Source organism: Malania oleifera, chromosome 10 (genome assembly GCF_029873635.1).
Source record: "Malania oleifera isolate guangnan ecotype guangnan chromosome 10, ASM2987363v1, whole genome shotgun sequence".
NCBI classification, from domain to species: Eukaryota; Viridiplantae; Streptophyta; class Magnoliopsida; order Santalales; family Ximeniaceae; genus Malania; species Malania oleifera.
The window spans coordinates 27,334,701-27,352,436 of NC_080426.1; the positions used below are offsets into that span (position 1 = coordinate 27,334,701).

The 17,736-nt window shown below is 38.2% G+C and overlaps 1 protein-coding gene across 13 annotated transcripts in view; it reads left to right on the top strand.

Annotated features, from left to right (window-relative positions):
* LOC131165875 (uncharacterized) overlaps positions 1-17,736 on the top strand; it is a 100,810-nt gene that overhangs the window by 15,752 nt on the left and 67,322 nt on the right. For all 13 annotated transcript variants that reach the window (XR_009139688.1, XR_009139686.1, XR_009139687.1 and 10 more), the window contains 5 exons: positions 11,079-11,196; positions 11,310-11,419; positions 11,550-11,645; positions 13,191-13,314; positions 16,919-16,986. Coding sequence is in view for 10 of the 13 variants with exons in the window: in XM_058124009.1 (XP_057979992.1) it covers positions 11,079-11,196; positions 11,310-11,419; positions 11,550-11,645; positions 13,191-13,314; positions 16,919-16,986 (516 nt within the window). In the remaining 3 variants the exon portion in view is untranslated. The remainder of the gene's footprint in view (positions 1-11,078; positions 11,197-11,309; positions 11,420-11,549; positions 11,646-13,190; positions 13,315-16,918; positions 16,987-17,736) is intronic.

Here is a 17,736-nt window from a genome sequence, read left to right on the forward strand (position 1 = left end):
GGGGGTTCTTTTGGAAGATCCCGATCCCTTAGAAAGTGGAAGATTGGGAACCACACCAGATCACAGACTTCTACAGCTATCTTTACAACTTCCAACACTGAAACAGCACAAATCAGTCAGATTAGACCTTAGATAAGAAGGGGCCCTTCACCGTTAGATCCTTCTACAGAAAACTCTATCCTTTGGATTCCAACAGTAAAAGTTTTCCTTGGAGTCAAATTTGGAAGACAGCTACGCCCAAAAAAGCTGCCTTCCTTGCTTGGGAGGGAACTCATGGTAAGATCCTGACTTTGGATAACTTGCAGAGAAGGGGGCTATCTGTTGCCAATAGATGCCCCCTTTGAATGGCCAATGCTGAATCAGTTGAGCATATCCATTATCCTCCATTTATCTTGGAATGGCCGATGCTGAATCAGTTGAGCATATCCATTATCCCCCTTCATTTATCTTGGACTAGGAACCTGTGGAATTTGGCTCTGAACTTGATCGGACAATGGTGGGTCACCACCAACTCTATTTGGGGGGAGCTTTGGGCTTGGAGAGGGATTTGGGCACAAAAGAGAATCACAATTTTCTGGTGTGTTTTAAGAGAGTGAAATAGGAGAGTGTTAAGAAACTCAACCTCAACCCCTTATACAAGCAAAGAGCAATGATTAAAGGCAGGTACTAGCTAGCACATTGGAAATGTTGTTTGTAACTTTAATGTAATCTTTGATCTTTGCGACGCCCTTGATGTGTTTTAAATAAATTCCTTTTATTTATATTAAAATATAGAGTAAAGGAGGGGTCTTCTTATCTCTGAAAATTCTAGCATTCCTTCCAAGCTGTAGCTGCACACACCCAAAAATTCCTTCCTGTTATGTTCTTCCCGAAGCCCCAAAACTTTACCTTCAAAAAGTCAAAAAAAAAAAAAAAATGATTCCAAAGACACCCAGTCCTGTCCAAAAAAAAGAAAACAGATTGTTCCACATGTGTCTCGCTACCTTACAAGTTACAATGAAGAAATAAATGGCTAGAATTATCATTTGAACCACTGCACAAAATACAAATGTCTGGATTAAGTGTTTTGTAGGGCTTCCTGGTCTGTAACACATCATTTGTATTGATCTTATTGAGTATTAGAGTCTAAATGAAGGCCCGAACTTTAAAGGGAGCCTTTGCTTACCTAAAAACTTTGTTAAAAGGAAAGGGCTAGGATTTGTGGATTTAGTAAGATTAGAGAAAAAAGACTTTAAAGAGAAAGACCCTGAAGTGTCCCCAATCCAAAGCCTTGTGTTCCCCGGAAAATTTGGCAAGAAAGAACTCAACACACTCAACAAATGAGTTAACTCATCAACCTCTCTTTTCATTGAGACTCCTAAAAAAATGGAATCCCAACAAAATGAGGCCCCCTTATTGAAATAAAAAGATGAAATTAGTGCCTCATGGACTGAGAAAAGTCTAAACAAATGCGGCACCAATAGTTCCGATGAAAATTCACCAACCCTAGTATCCTCCAAGAAACAAATTTTTTCCCCAATCCCTGCTTTGGAACGAGTGAACAGAAAGAAAAGACAAGCTACCTGGGAGACAAACTTCCATGGATTTGCATGAGTTGCATTGTCACTTCCTTTGGATCCCACACGTTCCTGTGCAAACCATGTTTATTCTTTGTGTTTTTATGCCAGAAGTAATTAGGTTCTAGAGGAAACATTCATATTAAAGATATGTTTTTAGAAACCAAATTACCAAGTCCCAAGTTATCCCTCTTAATTTCCTTGGTAAAAGACCAAAAAAAATCTCTCATAATCTTTTACAACTTCCTAGCATCCTAGAAGGCAATTTGAAAATGGATAGAAAATAAATGGGAATGTTGGCAAGGGAAGCACTAATGAGCGTGATCTACGGATCTACCCCCCTAATGAAAGATGAGACTTCTTCTAAAACGTCAATTTATTGCCCATTGTCTCAGTCACGGGATCCCAAAAAACATCAGACAAGGGATTATCCCCTAGAGCAAGACCAAGATATGATAACGGCCAAGAAAGGATTCACAACCTGCTAAAGATCTAGAAGTGTCTGAATGGCTGCTGCTGTGCAGACCCGCTGAACCACTTTTAAACAAAATGATTTTGAAGCCCAAACTTTTCTCAAAAAATTCTAAGCAACTCAAGTCTTGCGAAATTTTGCATCATCATTCTCAAGGAAAAAAATGGTATCATCTGTGAATGAAGATGAGAGACCTCCACGTCCTCTCTGCCTATAGAAAGACTGCTAATAGCCCAGAGATCCTGAGCATGGGACACCAACCTACTCAAGACCTCCGCAATCAAAGTGAACATAAAATGGGATAACGGATCCCTATGTATCAACCCCCTTGAAATGCTGAATTAGTCCCTAGGCTGACCATTAACAAACACAGAAAAATTGGCAGAATTGAGGAATCCTCCTATCCACTCACACCAAATATTCCCAAAAAATCCTTCTCTCTTAAGCACATTCATCAGGAAACCCCAATTTACCATACCATAAGCTTTTTCAAAGTCCAGCTTAAAGACCACTCCTTTTCTTATCTCTCCTGACATCCTCAACCACCTCATTGGCTACGAAGAAAGCATCTAAGATCTGCCTATCTTTAATGAAAGCAGATTGGGCCGAAGTCAGCGTGTCCCCAGCACCTCTAATTCTTTGTTTAAGAACCTTTGTGAACATTCCAATATTTTGTACTTTTTTGTTCTGGAAACTGAATCTAGTGGTCTGGTGTAATAGTTTTGTAACTAAATATTACCCATATGACATTTTTTTTTATTTAATAAAATGGTGCTTTATAACATTGTAATTTTTTTTTTCAAGTCAGTGCTTGTCTTCTAAACTGGGGACAAATCTCATTTAAATTTCTAACATCTCAACATCCCCTCCTAAATATATAAGTACCATTTCACTTTTTTAAGTTCGAGCATGCGCCATACAGATACTGCAACTCATTCCCACCCACAAACAGGAACATTCAACAAAGGAAATTAAAAACCAAACAGGAAATGTAAGGAAACAGAAAGAAAAGATTTCCCCCACCTTCCTTTCCCTTCCTTTCAATCGAAAAGAGTGCATAAATTTTTTTCTTGTATTGGAGATTTTAAGGAGTTTAGGTAGTACTATGGTGCACACCTATAGAATTCAAAGTGTAAAACCATAACTAAGTCCTTACCTTAGTTTCTTTGAACTTTCTATGCTAGCTTATGCTCCTGCTTTGGAACTTCAGTTTGGCGCTTCCTACACAGAACCTTGGCATAGCTTTGACCAATCACGACAATTATTGTTATCATGAGAGAATGTTGCTCTCTCTTTTCATCATAAATCTTGTACTTTAAATAGGGTCTAAAAGTTTCTTATTTTGGATTAAATTGAGAATGAGGTACAGTGTAATATTTTGCTACTCACTTGAGCGCCTGCTGTGTGTAACTCTGAACTAGTTACTGTTTTCTGAAGTTCCAGGGGCAGTGTTTTTGTGATAACCGCTAGTTACCTTCAAAAGCTGGCCATAGACCCTAGGACTATTTTTCATCACTTCAAGCAATATGACTGCAACTTTCCCCCAGAATGCTGGTCCTTTAATAGCTAGACTTTAATAGCTAAAATGTCGACTGATTTAAGTATTCTACTATCACGGTTAAATTAAGAACGGGTAGATTTTTGGTTTTGGAAGTTTTCCTGTATTTGGAATTATGTTATGTGTTTTCCAAAACAAATGAGAAGCCAGGTGAATGTTAAAGGTGAATTCTGCTACCCTTTGCTCAGAAGTTGCTGGCTTTTCTTTATGTTTATGACATTTGATATGATCAAGTATTTTGTTTCTGGCTGCAATTCTATTTTAAGTGTTGACTCTTTCCACTTTTTTCTGTATTTAGCAATGCTCAGCTCTGGTGGTATCACTTTCTTGCTGGGATGGTAACTAAGGATCCAAATTTTAGTAGTTGTTAAAAGGATTGCCATATTGATAATTGGAATCACCCTTGAGGTTTTTAACATTGGAACTGATGTCCCCTGAGCTTTTTGGAAATGCATGCACTTATCTTTAGTACTACTTGTGTTTACCTGCCATAAATGCATTGATTGCCAATAAAGAGGCTTTGATTTCGATGGTGGCACAGGTTAAACTTTTAAAATGACAAGTTTACACTTTACACTAAAGCATATATATGTTGAGTCGTGTTGTAAATTTAAATTATGGAAATGAGTAAGCTTTAGTGAAGGAATATTTTCCTATGATCTGTTCATAGTTTGAATAGTTTCTTTAAAATAATTTATTGTGTAAAAATTACAAATAAGTTATGTTAAGAAAAATAAATAAAAGGAGTGTCACTAACTAATCTTAAAGTACTATAAACACACACACACACAAATAGTTACAGAAACTAAAAATATTAAAATATTATATATTTTTTAAACTTAAAATTACGTTAAATAAATTTAATTTAGGGCTTATCATATTGTAAAATTTAAATTACAGTCTTTGTGATCACACCCTAATTGTTATTAAAATGACTTATGTAGCATTAATTTCTTGGGATCTTAACTTTACATGTTTAAAATTTATTAATGTGGCACTGTGGTGAACTATACCGGATATTTTTTTTAGGTGGAGGGTAAATATATAATATATAAATGTGAAATAAAATGGAAAAATGTGAAGACCATAATTGTAACAAAATATTTTTATTATTGTGAGGATGAAAATTTCTTATTAGTTCAAGTATTTTTGCTTTGAATTGTTTTTCTTTTTGGCATCATTCTATTTTTTTTTAGCATCCCTTACTTTTTATAGTATCACTATCTATCACTTTTATAGTATCGCCATTATGCCCTTTTACATCACTGTTATGCCCCTATAGTGGGCAGCCCGGTGCACAAAGCTCCCGCATATGCGGGGACTGGGAAAGGGGTGGACCACAATGGGTCTATAGTATGCAGCCTTTCCTTACAATTTTGGAAGAGACTGTTTTCACGCCTCGAACCCATGACCTCTAGGTCACACGGTGACAACCTTACCATTGCGCCTAAACTCCCCTTCGTTCCGCCCCTTCAGTGATGCTGTAAATTTGCCAATTTTTTAATCAAATTGACTAATGTAAAAAAAAAAAAATTTACTCAAAAGGGAAAAAAAATGCTTTGCCTAATAAGAAAATTATGCCTGTGAATTGATTCTATAAAAATGAGGATTATAAATGGTTCATGACATAGATGATTTTTGAACCTATAGAACTAGAAGGTTATCTTTTGAAATGTAGTATTTTTTAATTTTTGTAATTGATTATGTTTATACATATATTGCAAGGATTAGTTAGTGATGCTCTTTTGTCTATTTTTATTAATATATTTTGTATTTTTATTTAATATAATAATATATTCTTAAAGAAATTATTCAAAATATAAGTAGATCCTTCACTGTTATTTGCTTCTTTTTTTTATCCTTGAAATTATTCAAAATATAAAATAGATCCTTCATTGTTTTTTTTTTTTTTGTCCTAACTCAATTCAACACGAGGGAAAAAGTTACTCTAAACAGTTGAACCCATAAGGCTGTCAAGTCAAAGCCTCTTCTTTGATCGTCAATGCATATAAGGGAGATCAGCACAAATATTACTAAACATCAATGAAGGTCAGTGCATTTTTTTACAGGGGCAATTTTGGAATTCCAATCATACATAACTACAATAAGGAGGGATGGTTCGTTTGTGAGAAGTAGGTTCTGACTAAAGCCTTTAAGGATATTCTCGTGTGTTCTTTTATGCCTGTTAATTTTTGGGATTTAATTTACTTCTTTTGACAAGTAAATGGAGATATTTTAAGAAAAAACTACAAGGAGTGAGTCTCCCAAATACAAGAAAAAAAACTATGCACGAACAAAAACGACAAAAAAAAAAACTGGCAACAAAATCAGAAAAAAGGATCCACTACGTTATAAGAGCTCTTGAACAAAACGTACACTGTAGTTGAATGACATTCTGCTGATATTTCTCCTTCATCCTGCATCTCACTGATCTTTGTCCCTCATATGTTTTGCAAATAATTGGTATTATATTTTCACACATCAATAACTGCGTCCAGAAACCAGGCTTCACTTCCACTGCTAGAAATGGTGTCATCTCCCTGCAGTTGTACTAACCTGTCGCACTTCTGCAAGCAGTTTACACAGTTGTGCCCTTGATTTGGATCCACTTCCAGCTTCTGCTGATCAATGTCACTGGCATGCCACTAGCATCACAAGCTGTATATTAAGGGAAGAGGTTACCACAATTGTCATCCTTGCTGGCTGCTTCCATTAAGCATTAATCTCTACCGCCACTTGCCACAAATTTCAATTTTGTGAACTGGAATTTTATGGCTCATCCAGGCTTGTAGTTGTTTTGGTTTAATGATCCCAAACAAATTGCTTTCGTCTAATTGGTTATAAATTGAGCTTGATCTGTAGGGCCCAAATTTTTTGTATAGTAGTGTAGTTTTTCAAATACCAATTTCATTGCTTGGTGTCACGGTCCGACTATTTTCACACCCTTGTGAAGGGCTGTGCGGCGCTAGCTAAAGCACTCTTGCTTAACTAGCCAGCCTATTGTTTACCAACATTCATCCACGATACACTTTCATTAGCATTCATTCAAATAGCAGTGGAAACAGTAATCAATTCATGAAAGCCGTGGCAAGCAAATAGTAAACATTGAAGCAAACGTAATTCATTAACAACATCTCCATTGACATTGTGTGCTTAGCGAGGGACGCAAGTAGGCTAAACACGTTGACAAAAGCTAGTGAGTTTTACAATGACTGATGAACACTCACCCTCCCTTAAAGAGCTTTCTAGGCCATTCCCACTCTAGCACTAGGAAACATCAAAGTGACTAAGGAGTCATACCGTCTTATTTGGCATACAAATACACTACTAGCAGAAAATAACCCTACACTAGTATTTACATGATGGAAATCCATCCCAAGCACTCGAGATAAGCGGTCATAGGCAAGCATAATGCCCTGAACAAGCTTAACTCGTGACATTCTCCTCCACTAATGTGGTTGATGTCCTCGTAGACTTCGGCGGTTGGTACACTTCAAGTTTGTCCACGAACAGTTGAATATCTTCCGCAGAAATCCAGCTGATTTCTTTGTCATCAAGGCATTTCCACTTCACTAGGAACTTCTGCCGCTTCTTCCTTGAGGATATGAACTTTTTGTCTACAAGGATTTCTTCAACTTCACGTCTGTCTGGTTGCACTGTCTTCAACTGACTTCTGCTTAGGTCATTGGTGTTGGCATTGAACGGCTTGAGGTAGCTGAAACTGCGGTCTTCTCCCCTGATTTGCCCACTTCTTCATCTGCTTAGAAGCTTTCTCCAAATAGGCTTAGGAAAACTTTGCATTCTGTCTCCATTCTCTGGTGAAGATGTACACCCTGTGACTCTTTCGTCTGTACAGCTCGCCATCTGTGTGAGGTAACAGCGGCAGCTGGCCTGTAACAAGCTCAAAAGGGATCTTGTTGGTTGTTGAGCTCCTTTGGGCATTGACACAGAACGGAGCCACATCAAGTAGTTGCACGCCATTCTTCTGGTTGTCGTTGACAAAATGGCGCAAGTACTCTTCTAGTAGCTCTCTGAATCTCTTCATCTGTCCGTTTGTCTGTTGGTGATAACTTGAAGAGATGTCCAGATGTGACCTGAATATCCTGAAAAATTTTGTCAAGAAGTTGTCATTGAACATTAAGTCTCAGTCACAAATAATAACTTGGGGAACACCCCAATGTTTCACAATAGTCACAAGGAACAATTGTGTTGTCTCCTTTGTCGAATAGTACTTTGGTGCGGCCATGAAAGTACCATACTTCTTTCGCTCCCCCTTGTCTTGCTAGCAAGTGAGACAAGTTTTAATATAATCAACCACATCATCCCACGTGTGCGGCCAATAATACCTCCCCAGTAGTCCTGTCATTGGAGTCATTCTCCGCGAATACCCCTTAATGAACTTCCTGTAATATTTAGTAAGGCCAAGAAAGGAACGCAACTCCTTCACTGTAGTGGGGATCTTCCGTTCTTGAATCATCCTTACCTTCTCCATACCCCTCCGGATACGACCTTGTTCAACCACATGACCAAGGAATTTGTTGCTCCGCTAAGCGAGAGGGCACTTCTCTCTCTTCACATATAGATTGTTTCCCTTTAGCCTATCGAACACCTTCCGTAGATGCTCTTCATGTTTCCTTTGAAATAACACCGATGCTCTCAACGGTGCTTTGGAAGGGCGAACACATCCCGCTTCCAATTCATCAAGCTGTTTCCCCAACTCTACTATCTCAAGAGGCGCCATCTGACATGGCCCTTTAGCAAGTGGTTTCACTCTTGATAATAACTCGATCTCATGCTCCACAGTCTGTCGTGAAGGTAAATTGTGAGGCAGCTTATCCGGCAACACCTCCTTGTACTCATCCAACACCGCTTGGATGGTCGTAGGCTCCAACTCTTGGCCTACTTCTTTGTCTACCACCACCGTGGCTAGACGTGTCTGCTCACCCTGACCCAATCCCTCATTGAGTTGTATGCTGAAAGGGACTTCTCATCGTCTCCTTTTGTTGCAACGACTTGCACCATGCACGAGTGATCTCCCATTAGACATAGGGAACCAACCGAAGGCATCAGCACTGCCCTCATCCCCCTTAGGAACTCCATTCCTAGAATGTCTGGAAAGCCATCCAATGGCACCGCTATGAAATTCGCATGACCTTCCCACTGTCCAAGCTTTACAGACACTTGTTTGGCTACTCCCAAAGTAGGCTGGGCTACAAAGTTAACTGTTTTCATGCGTCCTGTATCCTTCTCTAAGGATAAGTTGAGTCTCCAGGCTTCCAACTGCGAAATAAAATTATAAGTAGCCCTCGTATCCACCATAGCACGGGTACTCTTCCCATTTATCCTCAAGTCCACAAACATTAACCCTTTTGCTCGTGTAACTTTCGGTGCTTTTGCCTGCTTTTCCAGTGCGCTCACCAGCCACACTGAACCCACCCTCGGGGCATCATCCTTTTCCTCCTTGCTTTCCACTACTTTTCCCGAAGTGGAAGCTTGTAAGGCATTGAGTAATCTCTTGTGTTGACACTCACTCACTCTGTGAGATCCACCACACAAGTAGCACAAAATTTTACTCTCCCCCTTTCCATTTGGTGTGTTGAACCCTTGAGACAACAAAATTTCATTTGAGGTTGATGATTTAGAGTCGGCTCCCCCACTCTTGGGTTTGCCTTTTTTGAAAGACTTTCCACTGTTTCCCTCTCCGCAAAACCGTTTGGACGAAGCGGTATCATCACCAGCATAGTCAGTCAAGCGTTCCGCAGCAGTTTGAGCAGTTGACAAGTCTTGAACCCTTTGCCTATGAAGTTGTGTTCTTGCCCACGGTTTCATCCCCTCTAGAAAATAGAACAACTTGTCCTTCTCCGACATATCCCGAATATCCAACATCAAAGCAGAAAATTGTTTCACATATTCCCTAATCGACCCCGTATGCTTGAGATTTCTCAGCTTTCTCCTTGCATTATACTCAACATTCTCAGGAAAGAATTAGGCCTTGAGCTCTCTCTTCAAATCTACCCAACTATCGATTACACAACTTTCATTTTCAATTTCTCTGTACTTGGTATGCCACCGCAGTTTGGCATCACCAACCAAGTACATGGTCGCAGTATCCACCTTTGCCCGTTCTGAGGTCATCCTCACAGCGCGAAAGTACTGCTCCACATCAAATAAGAAGTTCTCTAACTCCTTGGCATCACGGGCACCCCCATACATCCTGAGTTTTGGTACCTTGGTCTTGCTAACTCCCGGAGTGTTGGAGTTCCCCATAGCAAGAACCATCAGATTCACCTTTGCATCCAGATCAGCCATCCATGACTGCAAAGTTTCAACTGTATGGAGAAAGTCCTCTGACATCTCGCCTATCAAACCTGCTTGATGTTTTTGTGATCCCATCACTTCACCAACAAGTTCTCTCATCTGGGCCACCTCCGCGGCCACAGTGTTGGTTGTTGCCTCAACCTGTGCTTCTAGCATGTTGATCCTCTCAGCATTGTTTGGTGCCATGGTCACTTACCAAAGCTTTCCAAATCCCACAACGAAGGCAATCGAATTCGCATAGCAACTCAACCTTGGGCTCTGATACCAAGTGTCATGGTCCGATTATTTTCACATCCTTGTGAAGGGCTGTGCGGCGCTAGCTAAAGCACTCATGCTTAACTAGCCAGCCTATCGTTTACCAACATTCATCCATAAAACACTTTCATTAGCATTCATTCAAATAGGAGCGGAAATAGTAATCAATTCATGAAAGCCGTGGCAAGCAAACAGTAAACATTGAAGCAAATGTAATTCATTAACAACACCTCCGTTGACATTGTGTGCTTAGCGAGGGAGGCAAGTAGGCTAAACACGTTGACAAAAGTTAGTGAGTTTTACAATAACTGATGAACACTCACCCTCCCCTAAAGAGCTTTTTCTAGAACATTCCCACTCTAGCACTAGGAAACATCAAAGTGACCGAGGAGTCATACTGCCTTATTTGGCATACTACTAGCAGAAAATAACCCTACACTAGTATTTACATGATGGAAACCCATCCCAAGCACACGAGATAAGCGGTCATAGGCAAGCATAATGCCCTGAACAAGCTTAGTTCGTGACACTTGGCTAAGATCAAATGTAGTGGTAATTTAGGGAGTAATTCTTTTTGTTTGAATTTGAGATGGACTTTGATTCTTTGTGTTTGGAGCATTCATATATAGCTAAAAATATGTAAACTATCAAGTGTGGTAATGTTAAATTATACCACACTAGAGTGTATGTGGTTTGTTTGAGTGTGGATGGACATGACACTAGTGTTGTTTTTCTATTCTTTTCTTTTCTTTCAAACATTTGTCTTTCTCATATGATAGTTTGTGGATTTTATGATTATGTAAAGCCATGCTATTTGTAACCTTTTTCCTTTTCTAAATAACATGAGTGCTATTTTATTTTGTATCTATTTTGCATTCAGTAACGTATTTTTGTATGTTCTTTAACTCCTGAACTCCAGCCGAATCCTGGATTGCCTTCAACGCTTCATCGAAGAGTAGCCTGCTCCTTTAGGGATCAATCCCTTTTCCAAATATTCCAAATATCGTTAACATCCTTGCGTCAACTGAAAAATGACGGTACTATTATTAACAAATACCTTCATTTTTTTGTTGTGTTTTCAAAATTTTTTTGCTGCTTTGCCCAAAATTTCAGTATTATTGCAGCAGTTTAATCTTTATGCAATATGTAGTTGTGAGCCGGCTGCAGGAGTTGGCACTCTCTCTTTCTCTTAAATGTCTGTCTTTTGATTTTGTTGGGACATCAATTGATGAAAGTTCGGAAGAGTTTGGTACTGTTCAGGTATGTACCAATAATTATTTACAAATATTTTCCTTCTTTTAATTCACTAGTAATTACTAATTAGAAGGCCCTTCTTTCAGTGCCTTGGTTATGGTGTATGAAATAATCTAGCCTTATTGTGATCCTGCAGATTCCATCTTCTTGGAGGCCAGTTTTAGAGGATCCTGCTACATTACAGATATTTTTCGATTACTATGCAATCACAAAGTCTCCTCTCTCAAAGGAGGTCAGTATAGGCTATCAGCTATCTTAGTTTCCTACTGTTTGTAAGTGGGAGGGCTTCATGGAAGTTACTAATTGTATATCTCTCTCTCTCCCTCAATTTGTTTTTCTGCTTCCTTTTTGAGGATTTCGTACCCTTGCCCAGACTGTATATTCTCTCCTTCCCTTAATATATATTCTTTTTTTATTTATAAAAAGAACTCTCTCTCTCTCATATGTTTGCTCATGGTGCAGAACACTAAATCCGTAATGGATAATTGTTTAATGGCTTTTGATCTCTATAGTTTCCTTCATGTTATAATGATCAATCTACTATAGTTCATCACTTAAGATGGCAAAATTTATGTGGCACATGAAAAGTGATATGGACAAATTTACATTTGTCCCCATAGTTTACTTATGTTAGCTTACAAATGCGACTTTAGAGAATTTTTTCCACCCAATCAACCAAAGCTTGGGTAGGAAATCTAATTTGAATGATGTGGCTTAAAATCTGACTGGCATCTATATGGCTCAAAAAACCTTTTTGGATTGAGTGATGTGGCAAATTCTATCAACAGAACCTGTTATGTTCTATACATGTAACTTTTGTGACCTTGAGTGGAAATTTGTCCTGTGTTGTAGAAGGTAGGGACAAATTAAAAATAAAAAATATATAGTAGCAAATTGTAACTTTAGATAAATATACTATGGAGACCATAAATATATGCAACCCTTATTCTTTTATTTTTTTGATAAGTAAAGGAAAATTTATTGAAAAGGCATCAAGGGGCCGTGGTACAGCAAGTCAGGCACCCTGAAGCTGTCTCAAAAATCAACGATTACATTATAGTCGTTAACAACAGTCCCACTATTCCAGCTATTGACAGTAGTAAGCCAGTGCTCTTTGTTGATCTGGAGTGCTATTGTTGAATTATTAATCACTCTCCTATTATTCTCTTTCTAAACCCACCAGAAAATTGCGAGGGGGATGAGGGACACGGCCTTTCTCTTCTCTTTTGTTGCCCGAATCCCTTTCCAGGTCCAGAGTTCCCCTCCCAGAGTTAGAAGTATAGAACTGGAAAAAAATTATTAAAAGAGAAGGGTTCTCTTTCTTTTATTTTATTTATTTATTTTTTTGGGGTGGGGGAGGGAGGGGGGAGGGCTCAAGATGTAATGGAGTACATCCAGGATGGGTGAAAATTCCTTCGAAGAGGAAAATAAATGGAAAATCAGACTTTGGTCCAACAAGAACAGAGGAGGAGAACGGAAACAAACTTTAGAAATAATATCACTGCAAATCTCAAACTGCATTGCTAAGAACCAAGCTCCACAAATAAGGATTGCCAGAAATGATCAAATTCCCGTGCTTGGAGCTTACACTTTGAATAGCTCGCTGGCATTAAATTTGGAATTTGCTTCTAGCTTCTAATCAGTGAAAAAGAGTTTTCCTAGAAAGGCCAAAACTTCAACTACGTCCTTATTTTCTATTTTCAAATGTGTTTTTTCTCGTTGTTGGTTGTGCATGGATGGGCTGCTCTTGACCTCTTTGCTTTTGGTCTTATTGCAGGCATTGGAGTGCTTGGTTCGATTGGCTTCTGTAAGACGTTCCTTGTTTACAAACGACGCTGCCCGTTCTAAGTTTTTGGCCCATCTAATGACAGGAACCAAAGAAGTTCTTAAAACAGGGCAAGGTATTGCAAGGATACTAAATTGCAATTTATATTATTTATATTTTTATTAATTAAACAATGCAAATCTATTCGCTTATGGTCTCTTTTTTCCTATTAATTACTACTGCTGATGAGTTTAGTTCCAGGAATTTGCTCCCTAGTAAAGATTACTAGGTTGGCTAATGAAAGAGTCATTCACCAGGTTTTTAAATTCTAATCAATGTCAGTTGTCCGCTCAACCTAAGGAAGAGCACTTGTGTGGCTATTGCATGCCCAGGGCTGCTAGGCATTATAGGTAGTTTTAGAGACATAAGGCTCTCATTTCTTTAATCCCTCTGGGAAGGGAAATGTAATTCAATTGAAAAATCCTTGCTTTTTTGAAGGCCCTATAGGAAGTTTGTGGTATGGGGTACGAAAAAAGAGAATATTATTAAGATAAAAGAATTACAGTATATGGAGGATGATATATCCTCCCACAAAAGAAGAAAAGAATTAGAGAAACAATGAAGCAAACCAGAAAAAAAAAAAAGCTTCTAAGTTGACAAAGCTCGCCAATCTTTTTCCATGTCGAGCTGTCTAAACAAGCCAAAAGCCAGGCACCAGAGAGAAGACTAAACTACTCCACTCAAAGTCATAAGACATTTTCCTCCAATAAAAGATTCTAGCATTTTGCACCAACCAAATAAACTGTACCACATCGAAACTTGAATAGTGAACCTTATTGTTGATGCTATTATTGGACATTTTGCTTTCTTTTTTTGTGTCTTTCTTTTTCATGCTTTTGCTTTCTTTCTTATTTTAGGAGGATATCTTACTGCACATCTTTTCTCCCTTTAAAAAAGAAATTTATTAGCTGAAAAAGTAGCAGTTCTTGTAAACTGGTTGCAAGGGGGACTTGGTGGAGAGTGATCCATCTACTGGTGGAATTTTGTGGGAAGTGGGTTGATAGGAAGTCAATGAAGAGGATAATTTCATAGCGTACAAAACTGTTACAAGCATGCTCCCTTTTGGTGGACACTTATCCTTGTTTTAGTAGAGTGGTTACTGTGGTCTGTCTGTTTGCATTATATTGCTTCCCTGATTCACCGTGTGCTTCTTTTTTGTTTCTTGTTTTCTTTGTACAGAAGAAATTCTTCATTCTCATTCTGCTTTTGTTCTTTCAATGAATATTCTGTTGTATATTTTTTTGATAAAAAAATGCATTTCATTAAAAGAGAGTATAATAATGTACAAAGTTGAGGATAACATGTCGTCCTAAAGGAAATAAAAAGACAAAGGAGAAAGAACAAAATCACTGCAATATAATGCCTGTCAATCCTTCTGGAAATCTGAAGAAGCATCTTCCCTTGAAATATCCAGCTGAAAAAGCCCATGAGAACACCATAAGGCCAGATCGTATTCCAAATCAACGATAAAGTCAATTTCTTTCCAGTGAAAATATGTGCATTCTGCTCCAGTTAAATCCCCCACAAAAACAGGAAAAAGCTGCATATCTCCATGACCTACTAGCATCTTTGCTCCTTTTGATGGCCTGTAAAAGAAATGAGCAATAAACGAGCCCACTTCTTTCCAAGCAAACTAAACAATCTAGTTCACAAACTATGAGCAAATGTATTATGCAAAAACAGAGGGAATTTAGAATGAGAACTGTTAGTGAGTTAGTTACTGTGAGGGGCAGTAGAAGGGGTAGGGGTAGACCTAAAATAATTTGGGAGGAGATAGTGAGTAAGGATTTAATATCCCTGAATCTCTCAAAAGAAATGGTCCATGATCGCATAACTTGGCAGAAAAGGATTCATATAGCCGACCCCACCTAGTGGGACTTAAGGCTTGGTTTTGTTGTTGTTGTTGTTGTATGTGGGGATCATAACTTAGAAGGCGGCTCCTGTTCTGCAGCAAATTGTTGGTGCTAACTCTATTACTAACAGTTGAGCACCTTAATCTTAGAGGGAACATTTGTCATCCAAATATTGTGACGAGGAGAAGAAAACATACTAGAGAAAATCAAATGATCAAGGAAAGATTTATGATGGACCCTAGAGGCATCCAAGATCCACATTCGAGCATCCCTCCAATCAGAGGGGTGACGAACCTCCTGAAAAAAGCTCCTCCATCTCTCTCATTTAAATTTCAGCAAAAATGGAAATCCCAAGATACAGTATCACCATCAATTAACATAAAAAATGAAATAGAATCATTATAACTACGGAAAGGTGAGAAAGATGTGGAAAAAAATAGATTATTAAACATCACCCAACCAAATATCTCTAAAAAATGAATGTGAGAGCCGTCACCCAATTTTATCTGATAAAACTGAAGAATAAAGAATAAATCTGCGAAATAAACCTCCAACCACACTGTCAGGTCCACAAGCATGTCTGATACCCATGTTAGCATTTCTACCATTCTACTGCAAGTCATATTGCTTCTTATAACTTTGTGTCAAAGGGAGTTCACCTCCCAGGGAAACTGCCATAACCATTTACCTGCCATGCTTTTCTTGTTCTATTAAAAACGAATTTTGTTTGTATAATAAAATGTTTCAAGTTGGTGCCCAGGATTTGATGCATGGGTAAAATTTAGTGAAAAATTAGACTAAACTTTAGCATCTTCAGTGTGATGGAATTAAAAAAAAAAAAATCAAAGTATGTGATGCAGTTGCAGAAGCAAGGGAGATGAACAAAGCAGCAGCAGGGGTATTGTCTGGGGGAAATATGGAGAGAAATAGATAGCAGAGCAGAGGGGAAGAAGGAGAAGAAGGAAGAAGGAGAGAGGAGGAAGAGGGAGATACAATTGTTTTGGGAGGGGGAGGGTGAGGGATTAGAGGGGGTGGAGTACAACACACGCTCACTTCAATTTTCAAATTCCAAAAAATGAATTCCTGCATGGCTTTCACGCAATATTTATAAGAAATCTTAAATTATGAGAAATTATAAATAAGCTGCTAAAGATGCATGAAATTACAAAAGAACTTCTAAGTCCTAAAAACACAATGCTATTACAAACAAACCCCCAAGTATACATAAGCCTACTACAAAAAAAACTATATACGTTTGGGTTTAGGAGTCAGGATCCAACAATCCTTGACTGTATCCTTTGAAATTGGTCTCGAAATTGGATCAAAGTGATCTATCTTTTTACACACTTCCCATCCTACATTTTCAGCAGAGGTTGGGGCCATTACATCTCTGCTGTGATAGTGATTGCAGGTTTTAAAGCTAAGACATAAATTTGAAAGCATGTTTGGGCGCCTATTCTCTACAGTTGTTGTGTCATTAAAAATTATTGGGCTTGAGTAAAAAAATTTCTTTTGGTTACATTTTATTCACACTATTCAGTAAGTTATACAGATATATGTGATAAGATTAGCACCCTTGAGAGAAATTTGAAAGGTAGCCACTGGAAACAGTAACAGAAGCTTTGCATTGGTTGCTTCACTTTAGACCCTATGCCACTTTTAGTTGGCATTGGGATGGTTATTTATATGCAATAAAATGGTTTTTTTTTTTCCCAGTATTATGCAAACCTTGCCAACCTCTATATGTGTGTGTGTATACGTCTGCTAGTTTTTTTTTTAAATTTATTGGAGCTTTCATTTACATGTCATATTTGAACTGGCAACCAGGTCTTGCTGATCATGATAATTACCATGAGTATTGTCGCCTTCTTGGTCGTTTTAGAGTAAACTATCAGGTAATTTCCTTCGTAAATTTTTTTCGAGATGCTCCTTTTCTGTATTGTTATGGGTTAAATAGCTTGGTGCCTTGTGTGTGCCCTGGCATGTATATATGCAAGGACATATGTGCATGTACATGGGTGTGTATGCATCGGTTTATTTGTTTGCCCATATTTGTTTTGTCTGAATATTTTCATCGATGTATATTTTAGTAGATACACACGAATTAGCTTAATTTGATTCATATATGTGTGTGTGTGTGAATTTTATTTTGGTTTCTGTCATATATTTGTGAAAATTAATTAATAACAGAATTAACTTCCTCAGTTTTTTTACATTTGGCTAAGTATGATTCTGTATTGAGACATATACCCTTGCTTCCTATTTTTGGAAAACAATCTGTTTCATTAGATGAATAAATGTAAGTTAAGAGCCATGTTGGTCCAATTGTGGGCATCTCTGTAAAGACAGCCATAAAAATCAGCAAAAGACTCAAGCTCCCAATCATCGGCATTTCTAACGAAAGGGATGTTCCTAGCTGCCCCTTTGATGGAGTGGTCCATGTACATACCAAAACATCTTTGTTGTTGGCAAGGTGCTCTTGGACTACAACCCGGTGGATGTGGAATCACCAAACTTCGTGGAATTCTGCTACATTGACAGTGACAATGATCAGTTCAAGGACCATGTGGCTTAACTGGTTCTCCAGAAGGTTAAGATGGTAAGCAAGGCCATTGGAGTCTCTTTTGATGGTTTTGAAGGCAACT